The sequence below is a fragment of the Rhineura floridana genome, chromosome 14, assembly GCF_030035675.1.
Source record: "Rhineura floridana isolate rRhiFlo1 chromosome 14, rRhiFlo1.hap2, whole genome shotgun sequence".
NCBI classification, from domain to species: Eukaryota; Metazoa; Chordata; class Lepidosauria; order Squamata; family Rhineuridae; genus Rhineura; species Rhineura floridana.
The window spans coordinates 26,201,018-26,228,250 of NC_084493.1; the positions used below are offsets into that span (position 1 = coordinate 26,201,018).

Consider the following 27,233-nt stretch of genomic DNA (forward strand, 5'->3'; position numbering starts at 1 on the left):
GTGAAAGGAAAACGTAATATGCTAGCAAAACACATAGCCCAAATAAGTCTCAATCAAGGAACTGCAGTTAGTGCACAAAGCTGCAGCACAGTTGCTGAATGGAGTGAGACCCTATCAGCACATAACACTTCTGCTTGGAGACCTGCACTGGTTGCCAATTTGCTACTGGGCCAAGTTCAAGGTGTTACTATTAGTAAATAAAGCCCTTAACAGCTTAGGACCAGTTTACTTGCGGGACTGCCTTACCCCATATGTGCCCACTCAAACACTTTATTCTGCGGAACTGGCATTGTTACAGGTACCATATAATGCACACCTACCTCTGAAACTCCCTGCCTATTAACATTAGGAAGGCACCTTTGCTGTACTCTTTTCAGTGACAGTTTAAAACATTTTTGTTTAGGCAAGCCTATCTAGACATACGTAGTTGACATATGTTGTAATATCGTTTTCGCTTAACTGTTCATTTTAATTACCTTTTGAATCTTTTAAATATCTGTTTTTTACTGTCTTTTATTGATAATTTTAAAGTTTTAAAAATTTTGGAAACTGCTTTACCAGGTTTTATTACAATCAAGTGGTAGATACATTTTGTTAAATAATATAAATAAATATTTGGAAGCCATCCAAAATACAAAATAAATATTAACAGCACTGTTTATTAAAGGAGGCAGCATTTACCATGTTCTCATCCTTTCCATAGATCATCTAAGGACCCTGAACCAGAATAAACTGTTTTCTAAGTCCACAACCCAGTGCATTAAGAAGCAAACAATTGAACTTGCATGCCAGCAAACATATGCACAGACTGTAACTGAACAAACAGTGAAGTCAAGCCTCTGTGCAGCTGTGAATCTTGTATTCGCAAAACATTGGGAAGGACCACTGCTCAATGGTAGAGCAACTGCAGAAGGTCCTAGATTCAATCCTGGCATGTCCAGGTAGGGCTGGGAAGGCTCCCTGCTTGAAACTCTGGACAGCCTCTGCCAATCAGTGGAGACAATACTGAGCTAGATGGACGCAGTGTAAGGCAACTTCCTAAGTTGCCCAATTCTAGTCTAAGCACAGTTGCTTTGGGGCATATGCAAACATCTAATTGATTACAGAATAGGAAAAAAACTTCCACTAGTGCAACGTTAATATTACACAACAAAAACATGAAATATACACTTTACCTTGGTCATGTCCAGAAGGATCTCAAAGTCTACCAGAAGCTCATGGACATCTCTGTTGAAGACTGCCAGCTCTGTCTTGTGCAAGGAGAACTTCTTGTCCGAATCAGGTGGTGCAATCATGCTGCCTTTCCCAGCTCCAAACAGACCACTGCAGGCAATCTCCACATATAGGGTCAAGCTAGAGAAGGGAAAAGGTGTCAGCAATCTCTCTTGCATAATCCAGGGGTAGCCAACATGGTGCCCTCCAGATGTTAGTGGACTCCAACTCCCATCAGGCTCAGCTAGTACAGCCAATAATCAGAGGTGATAGGGATCGTAGTCCAACAACATTTGGCAGGCACCACATTGGCTAACCCCTGGATTAATAGGAGGACCCAAACAGGGCCTTACCACTAGTTGGCCCAATATCCCTGCCCATCTAGACATCTCCTTGTCCCTAGCAAATGAAGACCTGGTTATTTCAGCAGGCGCCTCAATCTGCCCTGGGCTAAGATGGAAGTTTCATATCAGCTGTAATTGTGAACAGTTTGCTCTGTGCATTTTTTAAAATGATGTTTTTAGCACCAAGCTCTGAGTATTAAGTGTTGAGTAATGTTTGTTTAAAAAATTAGAATGAACATTCACCGAAAGGAAAGAGAAAACATTGTTTTAAGAGTTATTCCAATCAAATTAAAATTGCATCGTAATATATCGATCTGTTCCTACTTTTTTAAAAAATAGGAGATGCATTACAGTTTCAAAAAAAGATTAAACAATTGATTTAAAGTCAAACTCTTAATTAATTAGCCAAGGGCCATCTATTGTACAAAATATAAATCAGAGCATGATGGAAACAAAACAGCACATCTAACTTTCCACGTTACAGCAGTACTAACAAAGAACATTACCAAAAAAAGTGAAATGTTACATATATTTATAATTTAACTTGTTACTCAAACCTAAAGTTAGCAGCCAATTGTTTATCTGGCTTTTTTCCTTCTTTCCTCCCCACTTTTCAATGTTCTGCAACCTGCTGGCAGTCAACCATATGGGATTCGGCCCATTCCTTTGTAATGGACAGAATTGCAACTAGGAAGCTGGCTAGATCAAATATGATCCTGTGGGTCTGGCTTGTCAGAAGACCAGTATGCCCTCTTCTCTCCAATCCATTTGGTCCCCCAGCTACTTTGCCATGAATTTCTGTCTTGGACAACTATACAGACTGCACTGCAGCACTGTGTGGTGTTCCAGGGTTTCCACTGTAGGCTGTCCACGCTGACACCAGTGCTCCTCCAAGGGCTCTCCCCTTGATTTAAGAAAACGTCACCCAGAGCGCAATCCTACACTCCCTTAAATAGGAAGAAGCCTAACTGAATTCAGTGAGCCTTACTTCTGAGTACACATATAGGACTGCACTGCCAGAGCAGTAATATCCTCATAGGAATCCTTTAGTTTAAGCAGCTATACCAGGGATGGAGTACCTCTGGCTATCCAGATGTTGTTGGACTACAGCACCCATACTCCCTGGCTGTCTGTCCTGCTCAGGGCGAGAGCCACGAGTCAGAGACAAAGGTGAATGCAATTCTTGTTTTATTAAAATAATAGATACATCAAAGGCAATTCGCTTCATAGAAGTTCCTATGTTAACTCACTACAATTCCCTAAACTCTACACATGCTCTGCAGCGTATAGAGTAAGTTGACTCAGCACCCAAACCTGAGAGCTGCAGTCTTAAGTAGGAAAAGTCTGGGATTGTAATATCTGACTCCTTCGCAAGCCCTGCCTCTGCCCTGTCCGTTTCTCGCGGCTCCTTAGCAACAGGCTCGAGGTCAGGGGGCGGAGACGCGTTTGAAGCATCCCGAGAGCAGCTTGGTAAAGGGGGAGTCAACACGCGCTCCGAAACATTGTCCAACTGCTCTTCTGGCATGTCTGGGGGCTGTGCGCTGTCCTCTTTGGAGGCAGCGTAGTCCGTGGGAACTGGCACGAAGTCAAACTTACTCCCTTCCCCAAGGTCTTGAGGAGACTCAACAACTACTGGATCCTCCGCGCCTTCTGACTGCTGGGGAACGTGAAACTCATGCCTTCCCCCTCCTGGGGCCTCGTGAGACAGCTGGGGCTCACCACTGCCAGGGAGGGAGTGATTAGAGCTGAAGTCCAACCGCATCTGGAGAGTGGCAGGTTCCCCATCCCTGGTCTATCCAGTGTGCATAACATTTTTATTCTTAAGATATTGCTCACATCCTTCCATAAATCTAATCAAATGAGCCATTTCACCAATTCAACTAAAACGTTTTTCATAAATACATTTTCATTGTCATGATTTAATTTGAGCCCAAGGTATGTCTTGTGTTAATTTCCAATTGTCCAATGACAGAGCTTTTGAGAGGGGTATGGGAGGCATGGAGAATTAAGTGTCCAGGACTTGTTTATAAAGGGGACCCCAGACAGTCGGGAACTGTCTTGCAAAGCAGTTCATCTCTCCCAGGGGTGCAATTTGTCAGGAAGCAACTGCTACAGGTTCTCCACTACTCCCTGAAAAAGGGGTTGTATTCAACTAACTCCTACTCAGAGCAGACCCATAGAAATTAATAAGCCCAAGTTAGTCATGTCTATTAACTTTAACGGGTCTACTCTGAGTAGGACTAGCACTGAATATCACCCAAGGACAGCAGCTCAGCAAGTGGCAGAGATGGCTCCCAGCCATGAAGATAGATGTCCAAGAAGACCTGGCTTATTCGGTATCCAAAGCTTCTCTGAAGGTACCCACAGCAGAGGACAGGGCTCTTCTCCTTTTAGCATTTGTGGACTTGCTCCCCATTGCTACAATGGATAGGCCCATAGTCATTCTCAGTCTGAAGTTTTCATTTATATGATTTTTCCCCATGAGGAAATTTCAGAAGCTTGCCTCCACTCTGCAATACTATGACATGAGAAGCTGCCCTCTCGAATTCCTTCCTTCTGCACAAATACATAAGATGCAAAAGATGCCTACTATCTGTTATACCTGATCACCGTAGCCGTGGGGCATATGCAGTTAGAGAGGCCTGGGGACCTGAAGAAACCAGTCCTTCCAAGCCAGCTGCTTGCTGTCCCCAAAGACCTGTCCTCTGCTGTAGTGGTTCCCAAACTCCCCCCCCCCCGTGGACCACCTGAAAAATGCTGAGGGTCTTGCCTGATTTTTTTCACCCATAATGATTTTTTCTGCCTGTTGTGGCAGTTGCAATGTGCTGTGCTAGACACGACATGATTCTTAATTGTATTCTGATTGCTTCACTTATTTCTTAGATTGCATTTTATTGAATTACAACGTGCATTCCACAGAATTCAAACTGCGTACAATAAAATACAACATAAAAGAGAAGCAATCAAAACATAATTAAAAATCAACAGGAATATTTAATGTGGACGTGCTGCAGACCACCTGAATGAAGCTCACAGACCACAGTTTGGGAATCCCCTCTCTACTGTGTATGGCAAGTCTTCCAAATTTCAGGCTGTGTTTTGGTTTTTTTAAAAATGCCAAAATAAAATGGGCAAAAATTAGCTCAGCAGGTCTAGGCAATCTGTCCTTCCTAGAAAACAAAGACGACCAGCAGCCCACTGAATTGTTAAAAGGGCTTCCTTGCTCACCTGTGAGGGTCTGTCTCCTTTAGACTATCTGTCAGAATGTAGCTAGTTTTCTCACCTTCTTGAGTCAAACCCTGTCAGATGGCAAAAACAAACAAACATGTGAGAGAGAAGAGAGAAGAGGTTAAGCTTTTAGTTGTGACACAAAAGACTGCAACACTGCCTAAAACAGAACATGTGGAATAATGTGCCAACATAATCACTGGCTTATGACTAACTGCTAACAATCAAATGGTTCACACAAATGTACCCACCACCCTGCAGGAGCCAGTGAGAGTTTTTCTGCTGCTTGGCAAGATCTGCTGCTTCTCCCCACCCCCACCCCATACACTCCAAATCCAGTGTGGATGTCGCTCCACCACCACCATCAACAACTTTCGCTTTGTTTTTTTTAAAAAAAAAAATTAGGTGCATCTTTTATCTCCACTTATGTTTTAGAGTATTTTTAGTGTTTAATAAATAATAATAATAATAATAATAATATGTTTATTCAGCACCTTATTTAAAAAGTCAATTGACTTTTTAAAGAAAGCTACTTTGAACAATGGGGTGGGGTGGAATGAGTGACTTTGTGATGGTCACAAGGGCCAGCCAATCAGCACTCTGCTGAGGTTGTTTCATGGCTGTCACTTACCTGAATGGGTTGGGCATCCTTCCAAACCATTCCTTCTCCTTCGCTTTCCCAAAGAAGATGCACTTCCTTTCCTGCCCATTCTCTGGGTATGCTGAGATCTACTTTAAACCAGCAGGTCTGCCACCTTAGGAAAGTGACATGCACACTTTCAGAATGATTTTTTTTTAAATGCAAAATTATTTCAAATTTCCACAGGACAACAATCTCACTGGGGATAGCAAGAAATGTATTTGCGTTTGCCCAACACTTCATTCAGAAACAGTTTGCTAAATAAAACAACAAATAAAATAACCCACATAGTTGCTTAATGTGCCTGCTTTTTTCTGCTGAGTCTATCAGCCTTTCCCATCATGGTGCCCCCCCCCCGATGTTTTGCGCTACAATGCCAATCAGCCCCATAGCTGGTGGGAGTTGTACTCCAAAATATCTGGAGGGCACCCTGCTGGGGAAAGTTGGTATAAAGTAAACTTTGCTTTCTGGTTTTTTTAAAAAAAATAACCATTTTAATTCTGGAGGGGCAGGTCAGTGGTTCTTGCATTTACCTGCAAGAAGAACCTAACAAACGACTAAAACCTGAGAATTCAGCATGGTCTCCCTGAAATTAATTGACACGCCAAATTTAGGTCAGTTAATTTCAGTGGGTCAACTCTGAATAGAACTTAATCTGATACAACTCTTGCAACACAATCCTATACATGCCTACTCAGACGTAAGTCCCATTGAGTTTAATGGGGCTTACTTCCAGGTAAGTGAGTACAGGAGTCCAACCTCAGAGTCAATGGGAGTCACTTCAGAGTAGACAGGATTGCACTGTATCTCATGATATCTTACAAGTGTCAAGTCATCCATATATTCTAATAAAACAAGCAAAGGATTTAGGGGTAGGAAACGCCCAGTCATCAATTTGATTGCATGTGTTATCTTCTTCCAAAAGGTTTGTTTGCTTGGACAAGACCACCAAATATGGAAAAAATCAGCACTGCATTGAGCACACCTCCAACAGACATCTGTTTTCTGATTTATTTACAGATGCAGACATAGTTATTGTTTGCTAAACCAAAGCACACACCACTGATTATGCATATTATTATTATTAGAGGGGGGAAATGGTAAATGAGTCCCATGTGACCTGATAGGAAGTTCAGTCCCATGCGAGATAACAGCAATCAGCTCAAGTATGCTATGCCACATTTTGTTGTTCAAGAAAGGAATACTTACATGCTTCCAAAAGAGTCCCCAACTTTTACAGGCCTGAATTCTTGTTGGACAGCTTTCTCATAGGGAATTCGTTGTGAGGTTTCAAAGCAAGAGAGAGAAGCCAATGGGCAGGAATCCCCAAACAACCTGAAGTTAAAAATACAGAACAATGTCATCAACTTTTTGAAAATGGTACTCAAAATGGCAGCTTCCTCGGGCCCAGGTAAAGGCAACTTTTTCGGTGCCTCACACTTTCCATTTTATATTATTATTATTACCATCTACAGGTATCTCAAGGAAATGTGCAACAAAAGGCCAACACTAGTTCTAGCCAACAATTCTCAAAGCAGCTTTAGCCGTTTTCATGAATGGCTATTTTCAACTGAAGATGTTTCAGAGTCATTTGGTTAAAAGTACGAAACTAGTTCATATCTTAAACAGATTTCTATGGCCAGCTTAAGTGCTTACAATTGAAAATCTCAAGTGAGTCTATACAAACCAACCGAGCTACCTACCCTCCATAGGCATATTCACCTGTAGCAGATCCTAAGAGCATAGAAGCATAGAGAGCTAGTCAGGTGTAGCGGTTAGAGTACAGGACTAGGATTTGTGGGACCAGAGTTCTGATTCCCACTTGCCATGAAGCTCATTGGGTGACCCTGAGCCAATCACTGTCTCTCAGTATTGCCCACCTCACAAGTGGACCAAGCCAGCTTCTAAGAGCTTTTCCAGTCAGTGTGCTTGCTTTTTTATGCAGAGAATGTGCAGCAACTGCACATTTCTACAAACAATGAAAGCAGCAAAGAGTGGTGTAAAGCCATCTGGGTGGGCAACTTTTATCTGTCAAGTGGAATCTTCTCTCGGGGGGGGGGGTCAAAGCACATGGCAGTGGGCATAGCCAAAGCCATCAATGGGTGGAGTCAAAACCAAAAATGGATAGGGCTACCCTTCCCTACTTCCCATCCAGCTGCTGGTGAAAGGACTGATCACTGTTGCCAGAGATTTGAACTGATTGCTTGCAGAAGGCTTTCAAAATTAGGCCAAGGGATGCAGGTTCTCAGCTTCCAGTGTAAAGAAAATCCCTCACCGCCTGCACCAGGGCATAGTTTAGGCTGATCAACTGGATGCACTAAAGGAGGCTTTAACTGGTCCCAATGCATTTCAAATTAGGATCTTCTTCAGTGTCACCCTTAAACACAACAAATATCTTTATGAGGATTTGCTGCCTTGGTATAGGTATTTGCAATTCCTTAGCAAAAACAATCAAGTCTAGGCCTGTGTTCTTTAATAGTCCAAGATGGTCTGGATAGTTAGCAACTCTATAGCAAAATCCTTCAAGATTGAAGTGGCCCTTAACTCTTCTTTTCCATATGGCTTTACTCACCAGTAATAATGCAACTACTACCAAACTTAATATCTCATTCTTTTTACCTTTTACTTAAGTTTTTTTTAATGGACATGAGGAGTGTCTCAGTTTGCACAAGATAAAACAGTGGAAGGTGAAATATATTCTTGCAAAATACTAGGTGTGCTCTATGTTTTTAATTGACCATGCTCACCTTTCCTTAAGTGGAGTAGTTTAAGCATAGCAGGCTGAAAATATGCATCTTGGGAAGGCCAAGTTTGCTTTTTCCAATAGCTAGATTCATTGTTTAAGTAACAACATATTGTAATCAGTCTAATTTTACATCAAAGTGCAGTTTCAGATTCTAATGCGCCCAAAATAGAAATAGAGCATAACCTCAAGTATGAAACACAAAAGGCTGTCTTCACCATCATATGACATTGACCAATAAAAAGGCTTTGAAATCTAGGTTAGAATCTGACACATATTTCTAGGATGAATAATGAGAGAAATATAATTTTCTAGGTTAGATTCTCTGTAGAAATAGTAACACAAAAAAGAAGCAAAGTAAGAAGAACACCACCAAGCATTAAAAAAATGCAATTCTCTATCTTTGGAGATGGCAGGTGTTGCCACCACTCACCATATGCTCAGAGGCACATGTTACCAAATTCTTCCAAGCAACACAGCAAGTGGATTGGACTGTGAAAGACCAACCCAAATTGTGTTTGGATTTTGACAAATTTGTAGGGCAGTACCATATCTCAGAGAGAAGGTCAGGTCTCCTGCTCCCCTGGTGCATTCACTATAGCTGCCCAATTTCCCTGCTAAGTTTGATAGAAATATCTGTTGGCTATAGGTATGTTCTTAAACCTCATGGTTTTTTGCTTATTAGTGAATATATATTTAGCTTTTGACTTCACTCAGCTGATTGCTGGATCCTTGTCAATGTTTTTGGGGAGGTTGGGTGAAGGAGGTTGATTTTGTTTCTGACTGTCTGGATTTTATTGCATTTATAAAATAAGCTTATTTGCATAAGGCAACTGAGAAATTCAGTAAGTTACGTGATGATGGCCACCAATTTAGACAGCTTGAAAAGGAGATTAGCCAAATTCACAGAGGATAAGGCTAACAGTGGCTAGTAGCCATGATGGCTACATGCTACGTCCAGGATCAGTAGGGCATCTCTGAATACCTCGCTGTGGAACACAAGCGGGAGAGTGTTATTGTGCTCACGTCCAGCTCACAAGTTTCCCATAGGCATCAGGTTGGTCACTGTGGAGTAGAGGACTAGATCTAATTCTCTGGTCTGATCCAGCGGAGCTCAGATGGCGCTTTTCACAGCATACATCTACAACTAAAAGGTAAAGGTGTCTCCGCACTTATAGTGCGAATCATTTCCGACTCTTAGGGTGACGTCTTGCAACGTTTGCTAGGCAGACCGTATATATGGGGTGGGATTGCCAGTTCCTTCCCCGGCCTTTCTTTACCCCCCAGCATATGCCGGGTATTCATTTTACCGACCACGGATGGATGGAAGGCTGAGTGGACCTCGACCCCTTTAACCGGAGATTCGACTTCCTCCTTCCATTGGGAATCGAACTCCGGCCCTGAGCAGAGCTTCGGCTGCGTTACCGCCGCTTACCACTCTGCGCCACGGAGATCAACGACTGGAGATCAAACGGCTATTAAAAGGACAGCCACAGGGACCGCTTAAAAACTTGGCAACAGTAATGGAGCTCTTGTGCTGCCCCTAACAGTAAAAGGCAGGACTCCCTCAAGGCTCTTCAACCTTACTTATACTGTACTATCCTCCAGACCAGAGATGGCAACAACAACCTCCTAAAATTAATAATCATGTTAAATTCTCTATGCATGACAAACTCTCTGTTCTTGAATGGTGGGTAGTGAGGACAGGCGGAAGCCTTTAGCAAACGGACCAACACAAGCCTACCTGCCCCGGATGTTGCAGTCAGTAAAGTATATCTCGGATATAAACTTTTCGACCCGTTCGAATGTAGTACGCCGGTTTTTCAATACTGCGGGCTTGAAATCTACTCCGGACCCCGCCATGATTCCTTAGGATAAAAGATTTCCCCTCTGGTACAGCGCCCAAATAATTCCGCTATAAAACACAAACGGCCACAATAGTTCCGTCCTTCCTAGGCTCCCCGAAAGGACTACACACAAGTTCCATGGAAAGCAGGTAAGAAAACAGCGCATGCTTATGAGAAAAGTGAAGGCCCGTCCTTGCCCTTAATTTTACGTTTCGAGATAGAGAGGCTTCCGCCCCTAGTGGCTAACGTTTTCTACTGAGACACAGAGTTAATCTTTCTCAGAAAGGAGATCGCTATTGAAATGTTGATTATACAGTCCCGCAGGTCTCCGTTCAAAGTCAATAGTCCAACCTACACAGAAATGGATAAGGGAGCCGAACAGCCATTCTATGGACGAGACAATCACTGTAAACCGCTATGGGGCGGTATACAAATGAAATAAATAAATAAATAAATAAACTCTATCCCACTGATTCAAAATTAAAATTAACATAATTAAAACTGATTAAAAGACACTCACAGCCCTATCCCACAGATTAAAAATCAGGGTCCTGGGAAGGGCAAAGCATAGCACATTTAGGCTGCAATCCAATACATGTCTACTCAGAAGTTAGCGCCATTGGGACTTACTCCCAGGTAAGTGTGTATTGCATTGCAGCTTAGTACTTGACTAAATAGGTAAACACAAATATTTTTGTCAAGACCATGTCCATACAAAAATACATAGATCTCTATGTGCCTACTACATTTTAAAAGGGTGAGGCTCTTTTTTTAAAAATCATTTCTAAAAATATATACACCCCATCTTTTGGCCCCCACAGTGGCTCACAACAGTCACTTTAAAAGAATACATTAAAATGTGTACTCTTTTGTGCAAGAATGGTACATTGCCTATTGTTTTAATCATCACATTCCTCCATGGAGCTCAGGATGGTTTCCTAGTTCTCCCCTTTTATCCTCACAACAACCCTTTCAGGTAGGCTAGGATGGGACATAGTGACTCACCCACTGAGGTCACCCACAGAGGCTCATGGCTTAAGTGAAAATTTAACCCAGGCCTCAATGGTCCTAGCCCAACACATGCTATGTCACAGTGTCTCTAACCCAGGGATGCGGAACCTTGTTTAGCCCAAGGGCTGCATTGCCTTCTGGAGACCATATGCCAGTAATGGGCAGAGCCAGAGGCAAAAGGTGGTGGAGCAATACAATTTTTACCTTTCTGCAGATTGCTACTTTCTTACACACACATGTACCATATATACATACACACACACCATATATTTTGTTGTTGTTATATGCCTTCAAGTCTTTTACGACTTATGGCAACCCTATGAACCTTTTTTGGATATATTCATAGGGTTTTCATGAATGAGACTGACTCCCAAAGGAAGCTACCCAGCCATATGCATATTCAGGGGGCAAAATCAGTCTGCAGGACTTCTTCAGGGCGATGGAAGCAAAACACTGGACATAGAAGTTGCATTATACCAAGTCAGGCCAATGATCCATCTAGTTCAGAATTGTCAACACTGACAGGCAGCAGCTCTCCAGGGGTTCAGCCAGGGGATACTCCAGCAGATCCACACCATACATTTAAAGCACATCCGACACACATTTAAAGCACGAGTTCCCCCTGAAGAATCCTGGGAATTGTGATTTCCCCCTCACAGAACCATATGGTGTGGGCCTGCCCTCCCTGGAAAACTGAACCTGAGACCTCCTGCATGTAAAGCAGATGCTCTACTACCACTGACCTAAGACCCTTCCCTAAAAGGCGGGAGCAGGCTAGTTTCTCACCAAAAAATGACAAAAACAGTGCCTGAACATTGTGCCTGTCTCAGGTTCTACAAACGTTAGATACTATTTTTGAGAAAAAGAAAACTGGGAATCCCTGTCTGAAAGCCTTGAGAGTCACTGCCAGTCAGTGTAAACAGTAGTAAGCTAGATCGACCAACGGGTCTGATTCGGTATAAGGCAAATTTCTATCAGTCCAACAGAGTTCAATGGAGCTTAGGCTGCACTCCAATACATGTCTACTCAGAAGTAAGCTCCATTGAGTTCAACGGAAACATACTCCCAGGCAAGTGTATATTGGATTGCAGCCTTACTCTCAGGTTCGTGTGTATAGGATGGCAGCCTTACAGCCCGATCGTATACTGTACATGTTGATTCAGGAGGAAACTTTATTGTGTTCAGTGGGCCCTACTCTAAGGCTCAGGAGTGCTACAGTGAATTGCAGTAGCGCAGCCCAACCCTATCTGCATGTTTACTTGGGGAATGATCCCCGCCCCCCCCCCCCGGTGAATCGTAACGTCTTTTACCACCTCTCCTCCTCCCTTCACAAATATAACAGACCATATATAAAGAGAGCGAGCCCTCACGTCTCGCGAGATTTGCGCCCTCTCTGCTTACGCCTCTATTCCCTTCCTCCTCTCCCTCCTCCGTTCCCGGGGGAGAAGGAGCAAATGTGGCGGGTGGGAAGAGAGGGGATTAAAAAAAATGCACAAAACCTCGCGAGATTTCGACCCGCTTTCCTTTTTTGTGGCTCCTGAGCTCTCGCGAGAGCCCGGGGGGCCCAATGAGGGAACTGGGGGGACTGGGCGAAGGCATTCAAGAGAGAGCCTGTTATCTCCTTTGCTCACTCTTTTTTTTTTTCTCGCGGTGTTTGAGGGGACGACTCCGCCCCTCCCACATACTCCCCTCCGCCCTCCTGTATCCTTTCTCCCATCACAATCTCCTTCTGTAGGAATTAATATGGAGCCGGCCGGGCCAGGTCAGTTTAAAACGGGGAGATGGGAGTGAAGGTCGCGCTCCCCCTTAAGCGCTTTCCCTCTTTTTTTCCTCAGGCCGTCGCCACCTGCTCCTCCTCTCCCCTCTCCTCCGACCCTCCCATCCCCGCCCGTCAGACCCTCCTCATCCCCCCGACCCCCATTCTCTCCCCTCCCCCAACCTCTCCTATTCCTTTTCTGTATAACTGTCCCTTTGTATCTTGCTTGCCTCTTGTTTCCTTTTTCCTCTCCCCCCCCCCGCCATCCCAGGGGGTTCCCGGCCTTAAAAGGGGGTGGGGTCTGTCAGCCATCTTCATTCTTATGTTCACCCCCCCTCAAAATAATATTGGGACTAGCAAAGGGATCGCCCTTGTTTGCATTGGGAAGGGGGTCTGCCAGAACTGTACCACTTGAGGTTTCAGGGATGTGCTGGTGGGGTAGGGTCAAATCATTGAATGCTCTCTGTATATTCTTTTCACTCCTCCCCCCTCTTAATCTAAGGAATAGAAGAGGCAGAGGCCTTGGTTTCATGGGGGAAGTAATCCTCTTGTCAGGTTGTACCACTACAGGTTGCAGGGTGTGGGTGTTTGTGGCAGAGAATACTCCACATTTTTTTTAAAATCCTCTGCACATTGAAAACTGGCATGTTGGGGAGAAGCTTTAAGACTTTTGGTACTCTGGTTTTCTATATGCATGGAGGATGTATTTTGTTCGTGTGCATGTTGTAAAGGGGGTGTTGTCATGTCAGAGTAAAGGCTTAAAGCCCTTTGACACAAGTATCTGTACACAGAAAGCTAGAATGTCAAAGGGGCTGAAGCCTTTATTCTGTCAAGCTAGGTTTCTATATGCAGGGAGTTAAATTGTATGGAGGATGATAAAGAGCCTTCAATTATGTCAGACTACACACACTCTCACACAATGTGAATGGATACAGCCCTGTCACAGGTTTAAAATGTGCCCTCTCCCAAGTGAGAACTAGGTCATAGTGCTTGGAATTTGAGACAATGCAACAAACATTTGTCTTCTGTGCCCCATGTATCAGCTTTCATGCTTGCCTCCACACTGCGTTTATCTATTTTTCTCTTTTTGCTAGTCATTTTTTTCTGCATGCCTTCCTGCTCAGCAAGAGCCTGATTATTTTTGTAGTTTGGTAGGTGCAGATCAGCATGTAAAAAGGATATGCAGGGGCTGGTCTGTGCTGTTTCTCCTGCACCTTTTAATCTTCCCCAACACACACACACACTCCTCCACCCCCCAGCTGTCATCCCTGTCTGGTGACAGGAGATGTGTACACTCAAATAGCAGAAATGGAAGTAATCTTAACTAGCTGGGGGTGATTCTCTTCACTGAGGAGTCTTTAGTGTCAGGAGTAAAAGTATCCACTAGCAAAATGGCCTCACCAGAGAATGAGCCCAAGTTTGCAAAATGGCCTGGGATTCTTTGGATACAGCGTGTGTCAGCATAGTCTGGGGAAAGCTTTTCATTAAAAAGGTCTTGGGTTACTAAAAGTTTAAAACTCTTGCATCACTTACAAACATTAGCATTTCTGGTAGATATGGGCACAACCTCTCCCCCTTCTCAGGAGAGGAATGTATATAGCTCAAGCCTTCAGATGAAAGGTCTTTGGTTTGTGCTTCTAATAACATCTTTTTTTAAAAAAAGATGATGTACCCTCTTCCTTTTAACTTTATTTCCCCCACAAATTGCTTGAAGCCACTCAAATATGAATAATCTGGAACATATTAATGAAAACAATATTTTATAATTATATAATCAGACTTGTGTGGTTACTGTTGTAAAGAAAATTAATGCTGTATTTATATAGTCTGTTATGAGGTATGTAAATGCCACTTAAAGGCCATAATGAAACTATGTGTTGTATAATAAAAATCAGTCATGAACTCTGGCTCTGCAGACTCTTGATTCAACTTTAGCCTCTTTGTTATTGATGCTGGCCTTTAAATAATCAAGGGGCAGTAAAATGGCAAAGTTACAATCCAGTTTTTTTTTAGTGTTAAGCTTTTGATTTGTGTGGGCTTAACAGCACAGTTCTTGTATGTGTCCGTGGAATTAAATCTTGCTCTGTTCAGTGCGTCTGTCTTCCAGGTGCATTGTAGCCGAAGTGTACTGAACTCTGAATTGTGACCTGTTTGTGTAATAATGTGTTCCTGTTTCAGGAAAAAATCCCCTCAGTTAAATTATAATGTAGCTTTTTTTATTCCTCCAGATGTTACTGCTTCCAAATGTAGCTGTTGTATAATTAGAATGGAGAGTTGAGGGAGGACTGGAAGAGAATGAACATATTTGATCTATTACACTGCTCATTAGTTAGTAGCAGAAGATTGTGCAAAGCCACTCTATATTCTGCCCTATGTCCCTTAGAATTCTAGTTCAGTACAGCTAGAATAAATGCTTTGAATACCGTATTGATCTACTGTAGAAGATATAAACATGTTGTCAATGTTTAAAGCTGCATTCCTAAGCAAACATCCTAAGTGGATGTAAGTGTGCATTCAGACATAATACTAAACCACAGTTCATTGCTATGGGAATGAGCCTGAGTGATCTTTGAGGAGGAGATTGAAATGAGTAGCCACAGTTACTCATTTTGTCCAAGGTGAGAACTATGGTTAGTATTACCTTTGATTTACGGAATACAAACCAGGACTATAAACCACAGTTCAAAGTTAACTTGTTTCCCTAAAACATAGTTATGGCTGACAAAGTTGAAAACAGAAGCAAAAGCTTCCAGTGTCTTCCTTGTGACCCATACTGGAAGAAGGGAGGAGTTCATGGGCCCCAAGGCTTATGCACATAAGGCTACAGAATAGTTTAGCATTATGTTCATACCAGGCCTTTGAAATGAACAGGGCACGCAAGTAAGGTCTGTTTAATAAAAATTCTTAGAGGGAAACTGCAAGATAAATACTAAGTCCTAAAAGCTCTTTTCATGCATTATTTCCATCAGTTTGCAGATTTAAGTGTCAGATAATTGTATTCATGTTTTCCCACTTAGATCTTTCTGCTTATACTGCATCCTATTTTTGTTAATATAATTACAATGTGTTCCTATTCATAGGTACAGTCTAGATCCTCCAGTGGTTCATGAGCTTCATTCAGGTGGTCCAGAGCCTGTCCATATTAAATATTAAATATTCATATTGGTTTTTAATTGTATTTTATTGTTTCTTTTATTTCTTATATTTTATTTCTATGGAATGTATGGATATTGTTTCTCATATTGTATTTTATTAAGTTACAGTTCAATGGAATGCAAATTGTAATACAAGTAAAATACAAGAATGAAAAAAAATCAATAAGAATACAATTAAAAATCATACAGCATCGAGAACAATGCATTACCATTCCCACAACAGGCAGAAAAAACTTTTAAGTGATTCCCCAAGACCCTAAGCAATTTTCAGGTGGTCTGTGGGGAAAAAGGTTTGGGAACCACTTGTCTAGATCAGTATCCTTCAAGCTTTTCAGACCTGGGGCCCAACTTTAGCCCCAGGCTGCAACATGAGACCCAATTGAGTAGGCCAATTCTATGCATGCTTATTTGAAAGCAAATGGATTTAGTATCACATACCAAAGTAAAGTAAAGATGCAACTTTATAGTCCAATTCTGTCTGTTTGTTTTGAAGTAAGTTTCAGTGCAGTCAGTGGAGCTTACCTTAGGGGTAAATGTGAATAGAATTCTATTCTATATGCCTGTCTTCCTCTTCTTTATAAGAAGTCAAGGTCAGTAGTTACCTCCCTTTTTCCACTATTCTAAATCTGCACTATTATAAATAATAATATAATTCTTAATCATCCGTATGACTTGTCTTTCAGCCTGCCATTTCCAGCACTTGATTGAACCATTGAACGACAGTACAGACAAGAAGTTCTACAATATTGCTAAACTGGGAGGCGCCAAATATGGTAACAATTACTTTTTAATTGCTTTTTATTAATATGGCTTAATTAATAATGTGGTCTCTATAATATTTTATTACATGAGATTTAAATGCCATTGTTCTATAGGCTAGCTTAAACTTCTGGGGTTTCTTTTCAGAAATGTTTGGAAAGGATGGCTCGATTTAGGACACTAATATATCCCGTATATAACTGTTGCATGCTGAGAACACTTCCCTGGAGATGATTGCTCCTAATACATAAAGCTAGCCATTTACTGCACAAGCTCACCCTGACTATTCAGAAGCAAGTCCTATTGAATTCATTGGGGCTTACTCCCATGTGAGATTAGGATTGCAGCCATATTTTGGCCCTTTTCCCATGGTATTCATAATCTAGACTAATTATTTCCAGGAACTTTGTTTTGATGAGAGTTGAAATGAGATGAGACCAAATTCTGTTACCTAGTATAATATGAAGTGCAATGCTATGTAGAGTTCACATTCTTATGCCCACTGATTTCAAAGGGTTCAGGGTCACCTAACTCATCATTGGATTACAGCCCTAATGGACAAGAGCTATGCACCACTGAGTTAGTTGAAAAATCACATATATCAGGGCAATTTAGGGTTGCCAGGCTCAGGGCCTGAGAATGATTCTGTATGTTTAAGAGAAGGGAAATTCAGCCAAGTGCAGGTTTTCTTGCAACACTGTAATGGGAACAACCACAAGGTGGAATTCTCCCTTCCCCCTGCACAACTTTTAAAGATACAGAAGACCTCTTGGTTGCAAGGCCCAGCTTCCAAGAGGTCTTCTGTAGCTTTACAAGTTGTGCAGGGGGAAGGGAGAATTTCACCTTGTGGTTTTTCCCATTACACTGTTGCAAGAAAACCTGTACTTGGCTGCATTTCCCTTCTCTTAAAAGATACAGAATCATTCTCAGGCCCTGAGCCTGGCAACCCTAGGGCAATTGCTTTGAATTTCCCCATAGATCTGTTACAGTACAACCTAGTTACGGCCCAAAGGTAGTTAATTTTCCTGCAGCTGACCAGGGTGATGGTGGTGGCGGCAGCAGCCAGGGTTTTTTTACATGCATTGGCTAGTTTCCATTGAAGAGCCTCTGGCATATACAGGGCCAATAGTCATGAATCCCAAGCAGCCTCTGTTCGTTTTAGCAGAACTTTATTAAAAATACCACCTGGTGAGTTGTGGCTTAAGTCCTTTACCCTGACTATAATTTTCTGCAACAGGAAAAAATTAGCAGTATTACTGTAAGCCTAAACATACTTGCTAGGGGAGTCTGTCCCAGAAACTTGGTGGGATTTACTTGTAAGTAAACATGCTTAGGATTGCATTTACCGTTCTGCAGATTGCTAACATTCTAGGTAGAAGTTAAGTCATGGCTTCCATGGCAGTTAACTGCAGTTGAGTCATTAACTCAAACAGAGTTAAGGTGGGTTTTATAAAGGAAAGATGCTTCACCTGAATTGCTTCAGTAATATGTCTATTTAACCCACCTTGGCTCATGCAAAGCCTATGAAAACTTTCAAAATGCAGTTATTTATAGAACTACTTTTAATCTCTGTGCTAACTAGGTCACTAGTATATCTCTTGTTTAGTTTAAACAAATTGTTAAGCAATACAGTTTGTGTATTTCTGATTCATAGTTGATATATATTTCCAGAGCAATTCTGTATGTGTGTGTACTTGGAAGAAAGTTCTGCTGATTTAGTGGAATTTAGTGCAGAGTATGCATGCATAGAATTACAGCTTTAGTTTATCAGTTTGTTCAACATGGCTTTTGGTAGCCTGCAACTGTTATCTTCTATAAAACCAGAACGCAAACAGTTTTTCTGTTTTTAGCTTTTGAACAGTAGATCTATGAACATATGAAGCTGCCTTACCATGGATCCTTCTAGCTCAGATTTTCTACCAGAAGAGGGCCAGGAACAAAAGACCTATAATAGGACAGGCATGGTCCAACACCAGGAATTCAGACTAGGCAGGCTGTTGATGAGATAAGGACTAGGAATATGCAAGATCAGAATATGTATGTGTAGCCTGCCTCAGAAGCAGAACACGAGGCCTAAGTAAAAGACTAAGGCACAGGAGGAAGGCTTAGTCTCTCCAAAGATGATTTTCTTTCTTCATAGGGTCAACTGTAGAGCAAAGAGATAAAGAAGTTAGGCAAAGCACAGAACAGTACAAAAGTCTAACTGAAGCTAGGTGAAAGAGACCTAGCAGCCCAGTACTGAGTTTCTAAGCAACTGGTCAAAGGCCTGCTATCACCTTTCAGAAGGTTCTCTGTTGTGTGTAAATAGGCTGCAGTCTGGCTGTCCCACCAAGAACAAAGGTGCTGTCCTCGAGTTTTGAAGACTGCCAGCTGCTGCTGCTCATGACACATGAGAGCCTTGATTACTGAGCAAGGAAACTTGCTAAGAGCAATAAAAATAAATAAATAAATATAGGTCAAGATCTGGATTCTGACCATTCTTACACAGTAGAAGTCTTGTGACTGTCTAAGAATCTACTGGAGCTATTCAGGGGAACGGCTGCATTGTGCAAATGGGGACAAACTAAACTAAGTGAGAACTGTTAAAGAAGAGTACCTTGATGGACAAGAGGGACCTCCAGTAGACAGATTTCAAGAAGCACCCACCAGTCAGTCATGAAAAATTGACATTCCTCAGCTATGTTCCAGTGATGAATATACGGAATGTTAGAAGTAATCATACTTGGATGTTCATCATTGGGCCTTAAGAACACAAAAGACCTGATGGATCAAACCAAAGGCCAACCTGGTCCATCATTCTGTTCTCACAGTGGCCAACTAGATCCCTACAGGAAACCCACAAGGAGGACCTGAATGCAACAGCACTCTCCCCACTTGTGATTCCCAACAACTGGTATTCAGAGGCGTATTGCCTCCAACAGTGCAGGGAGAAACATAGCCATCAGGGCTAGTAAGTTACTGCTAATTTCTTCCCAAGCAAGGTAATAATGGTGCTTATTAAGGCAATCCTATCTAATGCAATAATGTCTGTGATGCACAGTTGTCTCCGGTAAAAATCTCCAAATTAGTAGCTCCATAAATAAGCATGTAGAATACAGGTTCATGGGTGTTTGTACAGATATGCAAGCAGATCTGGAAAAAGATGATGGAGGGCAGAGTGTGCTTCTTTCTGCTCTCCAGACCAAAGACCCATCTGGTCCAGCTTCTTGTTCTCACAGTGGCAGTGGCCAACCAGATACCCATGGGAAGCCCACAAGCAGGATATGAATTCAACAGCACTCTCCCCACTTTTGTTCCCCAGCAACTGGTGTTCTGAGACATGCTACCTCCAATACCGTGTTCTACTGGAGATAGTATACTGTCATTATGACTCATAGCCATTGATAGCCTTTATCCTCCATTAATTTTTAAAAGCCATCTGAGCTGGTGGCCGTCACCACATGCTATAGCAGAAAATTCCACAGTTTAACTATGTGCTATGTGAAGAAGTCCTTTTGTCTGTCCTGAATCTTCCACAATTCAGGATCATTGGATGAGCCTGGGTTTTACTGCTATTGGCAAGGGAGAAAAACTTTTCTCTATCCACTTTTTCTTTGTTAATTATTGTCAGAAATGTATCAATAACTCAGATTATTTATTTTTCATATATATGCTGTCTTTTTTCCATGATGGAACTCAAAGCAAGTATATAGGATTCCTAGGCAGTTGCCCATCCAGGCGTTGACCAGACCTAGACCTGTGTCTCCATTAAGGTTTCTGCATCAAACACATTCAAGCCATGACATCTTGCCTTTGATTCCTTTTGTTCTGATGCATTCTGAGATCTCACTATAGAAATACTGAAAGTTGGGATTCACTCGTGGACAAACAGTATGTTAGGGTTAAAACCTTGACAATAATAATTGAGTTCTTTGGTTAGAGAAGTTTTGCATAATATTTTATTTATTTATTTATTTATTATACTTGTATATCGCCCCATAGCCGAAGCTCTCTGGGCGGTTTACAGTAATTAAAAACATATACAATTTAAAAATACATCTTTTAAAAAACAATTTAAAACACAATTTAAAAATTTAAAACAATATAAAACACATGCTAAAATGCCTGGGAGAAGAGGAAAGTCTTGACCTGGCACCGAAAAGATAACAGTGTTTGCGCCAGGAGCACCTCGTCAGGAAGATCATTCCATAATTTGGGGGCCACCACTGAGAAGGCCCTCTCCCTTGTTGCCAGACTCGCAGCTTCCCTTGGAGTAGGCACCCGGAGGAGGGCCTTTGATTGTGAATGTAGTGTACGGGTGGGTTTGTATCGGGAGAGGCATTCCATCAGGTATTGTGGTCCCAAGCCGTGTAAGGCTTTATAGGTCAAAACCAGCACCTTGAATCGATCTCGGAAACATACAGGCAGCCAGCGCAAGTGGGCCAGAATCTGTTTTATATGTTTGGACCGTCTGGTCCCTGTTACCAATCTGGCTGCTGCATTTTGCACAAGCTGCAGTTTCCAAACCGTCTTCAAAGGCAGCCCCACGTAGAGTGCATTGCAGTAATCTAATTTAAGAGGTTACCAGAGCATGGACAACTGAAGCCAGGTTATCCCTGTCCAGATAGGGACGTAGTTGGGCCACCAACCGAAGTTGGTAGAAGGCACTCCATGCCACCGAGGCTACCTGAGCCTCAAGTGACAGAGATGATTCTGGGAGAACCCCCTGGCTACGAACCTGCTCCTTCAGGGGGAGTGCAACCCCATCCAGTACAGGTTGGACATCCACCAATAGTCCATGTTCCCAAATGAAAGGAGGAAATTGTAGGAGGTATACAGAATTTGTTATGCTGTTTGGCAGCTTCAATTTGAAACACATTTTCCGATTCCAAAATAGCTTTTCTTTTGGTTAGCCTTTTGGATGAATCACTTAATGAGGGAAAAATTATGCTGTCTGCCTTGTAAAGGCCAACTAATTTAAATGAAGCTGGTGAGCCCTGCAGCGGCAGTTTGTGGTCTCCAAAGCTGAAAAACCAGTATATGGACCTGTTAAACTTGCTAGTTAGTGCCGTCCCATTTTGCTGATCTACTTTATTGCTATTTAACATTGTGAATTATTTTTAAGTGGAGTAACTCCTAGCTTTTTCTGACGTGACGGTTGCAAAATCCTCACCAATACCTTCTGTGAACAGGTGCACCTTAGAAGATGCCCCAGAATCACATGGACACAGGAAGCTTTCTTATACAGAGTCAAACCAATGGTCCAATATTGTTTTCATTAACTAGCAGCAGCTGTCCAGGTTCTATGAGATCTTTCTCAGCCCTGCTGGAAATGCCAAGGATTGAACCTCTTGAGTGCAAAGCATGTGCTTTACTGCTGAACTATGCTTCCATAATCTTCTGTAGTGTAGAAGGGTTCCAGGGCAGGTGTGATAGGGTTCCTCAAGCAGACAAGTCAAGGAGGAAAGTATCTCTTGAATGTAAAATATTCAATGCTGCACAAGCAACTTAAATATGAGAAATAATCTTTTTTCCCATTGCTTTTCATCCACTTAGATTTTTAATCCAAGCCCTTCATGGTTTCATAATCAATGTTTCTGTTTTCCCCCAATACTAAGATTTTCATGAAACCATTTTATTGTCACATGCTGGACTTAACAAGCAATATGTTTTTACTGGACACACATGGGTTTAACAACCATATGAAGTCCCTTGATTTAGCCATATCAGTAAGAAGAACTGGAGAAATGTTTCGCTTCTCAAGATGTCAGTCATTGTTCTTGTCACAACAAAAAGTCAGGAAACTCAAACTTGAAGAGATCTGGCTAACAAAACAACATCACTTGCTGGAATAGTTTTCTAAATTAACATAAGCAATGTTATCTGGTGTTTATTGACCTGTTACTATGACACCCAAGGATACTGAACTGTTAGACTAGTTCAGCCATCCCCCAACCTGGTACCTTTCAGATACTGTTGAACTACAACTCCAGTCAACTTTGCCCATGCTAGCTGGGGCTGATAGGAATCGGAGTCCAGCAACATTTGGCGGTACCATGTTGAGGAAGGATGGGCTAGACTAGCAAATAAAATTAATGGAATAACCACCACTTCTGGAATTCCACCTAGCCTGAAATATTTTTGTTTAATCTGCTCTCACCATATTTGCATCTATCAGTACTAGCTTATGCATGTTGTTAATTATGAATAAAAGTAAGTTGCATTAATTGTTGCATTGTAGCTCACTTACTTGGGGGCATTGGTGCAAATGAGTGTGCTATTTTGGTTTGCTTAACTCTGCTACTAAGGACACTTCGCTCTGAACTGTGGATCAACGTTGATAGTTATTAACAACAGTTTGAAGGTTCAGTTTAGAAATGTGAAGGCTCAGAAAAACATTTTTTCTGTTTTTTTCACATCTTCACATCTCTAGTTCAGTTGATGAAACATATCACAGTTTCCATGCTATTTATAATAAGCCCATGTGTTGGAATGAGCTGCATGTAGTTCAGACAATTGTCAGTTTTGAAAATCCAAGAGAGGAAGATATAGGCTCCAACTTCTGGTCTGTATTCAACCATAAGAAAAGGAAAGCCAAGAATACCAGCATGTGTAAATATTTTTATTAATTCTGGTCTTGTGTCTAGATTGGGCTAAAAGTGGAAACAGCCCAATTCTTACTCCCCTTAGAGTTTTCTATTCTTTTTGCATTTTATGAAGTAGAATTCTCCTGTATGGTAGGAATGTAGGAAGCTGCCTTATAGCAAGTCAGACTATTTGTCCATCTAGTCTGATGGACAACAGCTCTCCACAGTCTCAGGTGGAGAATCCCATCAGCCTGCTGCCTGGTTCAGGGGTAGAACTTGTGACCTTCTGCATACAATCCATGTGAGCTACCAGGAAGTTATAGCCCCTCCCTTTATTACCTGCTTGTAAAGAGCTTACATCTTGAGTAGCTGGAGAATCTGCTGTAACCATTTTGTAATTTGGGAAGTAGCCTATACACAGGCAAACCAGTGCCAAATTATTTACTTGACCAATTCATTTACTTTATCTTTGTGTAGATACCCTGCCTTATTCCATACGGGTACTGTTGGAAGCTGCTATCCGTAACTGTGATGGCTTCCTTGTGAAAGAAGAAGATGCTATGAACATTTTAGACTGGAAAGCGAAACAGAGCAGTGTTGAAGTGCCCTTCTGTCCTGCCAGAGTCCTCCTCCAAGACTTTACGTAAGGCACATTTTCCTCGTTACATATTTTAGGTAGATCTAATGAGTTCTACAAGCAGTGCAATCTTTATCTAAATGTTTAGGGTGAGACCATCACAGTGTTTAGATAGTCAGAAATTCAGCTATTCATGTAGGTTTATATTGGCAACAACTCTACTTAATACCCAGTGCATGTCTGTTTAGGAAAAGTGGTTGAAATAATGGGGTGTCATTGTGCTACTAACACTGCTCTGTGTTTGTCTAGATACTCACATATGGCCCAGGAACTTTTAGGCATCTCCACTTCAGTTTCCATCTTACGCTAATTATTTTACTGTCTCTCTACATACATATATATATGTAAATATAGGTTTTTACCAGTATATTGCCATAGGAACCTAGGAAGCCGCCTTATACTGAGTCAGACCATTGGTCCATCTAGCTCAATATTGCCAATACTGACCGGCAGTGGCTCTCCAGAGTTTCAGGCAGGGAACTCTCCCAGCACTACTTGGAGATGCCAGCAGTTGAACCTGGAACCTTCTGCATGCAAGGCAGATGCTCACTCACAGAGCTACGGCCCTTCCTTTATTATTTGCATCATCATCACAAAATTTTTTATTTATTCAATTTATATCCTGCTCTTCCTCCCGAAGGAGCCTGGGGCAGCATTACACCGAGTCAGACCATCTGTCTAGCTCAGTATTGCTGACATCAGAGATCAGGAATAGGATCCATCCAGTGGTCTAGATCCTGAGGTCTTCCCCTGCCACACACACATTAAACCATTTGTTGTTCCCATAGCTTCAGGCGACCCATTTTTCCTTTGCAGCCTGGCTTGAACTCAAAGATTCCTTTATAGATGCAAGCTTGAATCAAACCACACCTGTGAGGCTTGAAGTCACTGCCAATCCACTGATTAGTGATGACTTCCAAGCCCCTCCCCTCCTTTTGGCAGGGATTGGCTGTACTTTGGAGTTCTAAATCAAGAACTCTGGAGTGTAACTGAACCCAGCAGGGTTTGTATTTGGCACCAGATTTAAAAGGTGCCTAATGCAAGTCCTGCGCCTGTTCGTACTCCACACCTGGGGCAGGTGGATATAGCTTGGGGAAATGCCTTTGTGAGTCAAATGAGACTCCTGCTGGGCCTAATCAGGCCCATGGGCTGGAGGTTCCCCATGTCTGGTCTACATAGGCTGACAGCTGCTCTCCAGACAGGTCTTTCCCAGCCCTACCTAGAGATATTAAGGATTGAATTGGGATTTCCTGTATATAAAGCATGTGCTCTGCTATTGAGCTACAGTCCCTTCCCCTACCATCCTACATGTTGTGTGTTGACATTATTATTAATTGGATTTGTGTCCTTTCTTTCTTGAATCTAAATCAAGGTGGCTTATGTCCACTAAAAATAAAAACAAAACACTTCAAAGCACAGAAAAAACAATGGCAATTTATAGTTGATTTACTCCTTCAATCTTCTCTCTGTTTCAGAAATGAATTCTGTGTAATGCAAAATACTGTTGGCATAGAATTAATAATGCCTTTAACCATTTGTATGTCTGTTAGCAAATTAATTCCAGCAGCATGGATGTATGCTGCAATCAAGGAAAGAAACTATTTAGGTCATCAGAAGCATAACAAAGTAGGCCCATTGTTCTCAGCTTTGGATATCAGATCAACAAGATTGTAAGCACTCATCTACTTGTACTGAACTCGTTGCAAGGGATAGATGTGTCCATTGCCTTCTAGTATAGCCAGACCTAACCTGGGCTTGAGGAGGAGGTTCAGGGAGCTTATGTTCTTGTATCAAGTGGCCTTACCCCTCACTAGGAACTAAGTGTGAGGGATAGTGTTAGATAAAATCAATCACATGGGATTTGCCTCTTGTGATGGTATTGTCTTGAAATTGCTGGCGGCGTTGCCTTGAATGGGGTGCTGAGAATTACAAATTTGGTCCACCAGGCCTCCCGGTTTGGTCTGCTAGGCTACACCTACTCACCTTATGCCTGAAGCATACATGATGTCAGGTGTGGGGTGGATAAGGGCGGGGCTTCAAAGGAACAACACACGCTTAGGAACATGCCTTGCTCAGAGCGGGGGAAGCAGTTTCTATTCAATGGAAACCTCTTCTCCCTTCCAGCATTGCTGTTTGAAGCCACCCCATGAGGCTCCATAGGGCTGGCAATGCCCCTTATGCCTGGGAACTGTGCTCAAGGGATTTTGACAGGTGGGCAGGACAACCCAGGTGGCAATTACATGACACCATGGTAACACCATTTGATTGACAGGTGGGTTGCCCTGCCCATTTGTCAAAGTTGGCTGATAGAGTGGATCTGACCCCTGGAGCGAAAAACATTCCCCACCCCATCTTAGGCCCAGGTAAACACCTTGACATAGTGCAAACAGCCATCCAAAGAGTAGTTTAGAGGGGTAGAAACAAGCCACAGGCTGACATATTTCCACTTTTCCTCTTGTGCACATCACCTTTCATTTTCTGTTTGGTGCAAACTAGAGTTATGATGTTTGTTTGCATATGCCCTCTAGAACCGGAAACTGCCGTTTGAATTGGGTTTCCAATTCTGTTTTGAAGGCAGACATCCCACTATAAGCCGTAATTGCTGATTCAAGTGTTGTGACAGAAAGGAAACTCAAAGGGAAACAAAAATGTGAGAAGGAAGATGCAGTGTGCAAGCCTGCAGCTTCTTTCTAATTCTCCAAAATATGGATTTAGAGGATTGTCTGACCCAGACTATTCTGTGAATGGATGTTCTGTGGTATAAAATAAATGTTTGCCTATATGTTCTTGAACTATCATGGGGGTTCATCTAATGCTCTGTCAATACATTATGGAGCCTGTGTTATTGGCTATAAAAGATCTTTCTTCATATGGCAACTAAATATTTCTACATCGATCCCATTTGTCAGTGGAATTCCTGCAATAGTGGATTTTGCCGCTATGAGGGAAGCAGTGAAAAATCTTGGAGGAGATCCTACAAAAGTCCATCCTGTCTGCCCAACAGATCTCACTGTGGACCATTCTTTGCAGATTGACTTCAGTAAATGGTATTTATTGTAAAGATGGTTTGTTTTACTCTTTTTTCGGGGGGTAGTAGTGGTAGTAGAATGTGGGTCCCTGTGTGAAGAGTCTGGGCAAAAATGAACTTAAGGTTCCTACCTGGAAAAGCATGCATGTCATATAGTTTGTCATCTTGGCAGAGAAAATCAATCGGTGCTGAATGATTCTCCATTTAAGTCTACTGAAAGTCTGCCATTACACTTAATGACAACTTCTTTAGCCTCCCATGTTCAGGAGCACTTGGCAGTATTACTGCAAAACCTTCACCGGATCAC

At 42.1% G+C, this 27,233-nt stretch overlaps 2 protein-coding genes across 6 annotated transcripts in view; one reads left to right on the plus strand and one right to left on the minus strand.

Moving 5' to 3' along the window:
- The window catches only part of MAN2C1 (mannosidase alpha class 2C member 1), a 38,498-nt gene extending 25,999 nt beyond the window's left edge, over window positions 1-12,499 (minus strand). Inside the window, exons 1-6 of one of the 5 annotated variants that reach the window (XM_061595234.1) lie at window positions 12,427-12,499; window positions 9,912-10,082; window positions 6,634-6,759; window positions 5,416-5,539; window positions 4,785-4,855; window positions 1,176-1,353 (exon numbers count right to left, since the gene is read on the minus strand). In XM_061595234.1, coding sequence (XP_061451218.1) covers window positions 1,176-1,353; window positions 4,785-4,855; window positions 5,416-5,539; window positions 6,634-6,759; window positions 9,912-10,030 — 618 coding nt within the window. In that variant the 5' untranslated portion in view covers window positions 10,031-10,082; window positions 12,427-12,499. Of the gene's footprint in view, window positions 1-1,175; window positions 1,354-4,784; window positions 4,856-5,415; window positions 5,540-6,633; window positions 6,760-9,152; window positions 9,536-9,911; window positions 10,281-12,369 lie in introns of those variants that run through there. The other 4 variants (XM_061595233.1, XM_061595235.1, XM_061595239.1 and 1 more) reach the window with 4 other exon arrangements.
- Window positions 12,500-12,575: 76 nt separating this feature from the next.
- IREB2 (iron responsive element binding protein 2) overlaps window positions 12,576-27,233 on the plus strand; it is a 44,483-nt gene continuing 29,825 nt past the window's right edge. The window contains exons 1-4 of the mRNA XM_061595232.1: window positions 12,576-12,787; window positions 16,620-16,709; window positions 23,739-23,904; window positions 26,808-26,945. Coding sequence (XP_061451216.1) covers window positions 12,769-12,787; window positions 16,620-16,709; window positions 23,739-23,904; window positions 26,808-26,945 — 413 coding nt within the window. The 5' untranslated portion in view covers window positions 12,576-12,768. The remainder of the gene's footprint in view (window positions 12,788-16,619; window positions 16,710-23,738; window positions 23,905-26,807; window positions 26,946-27,233) is intronic.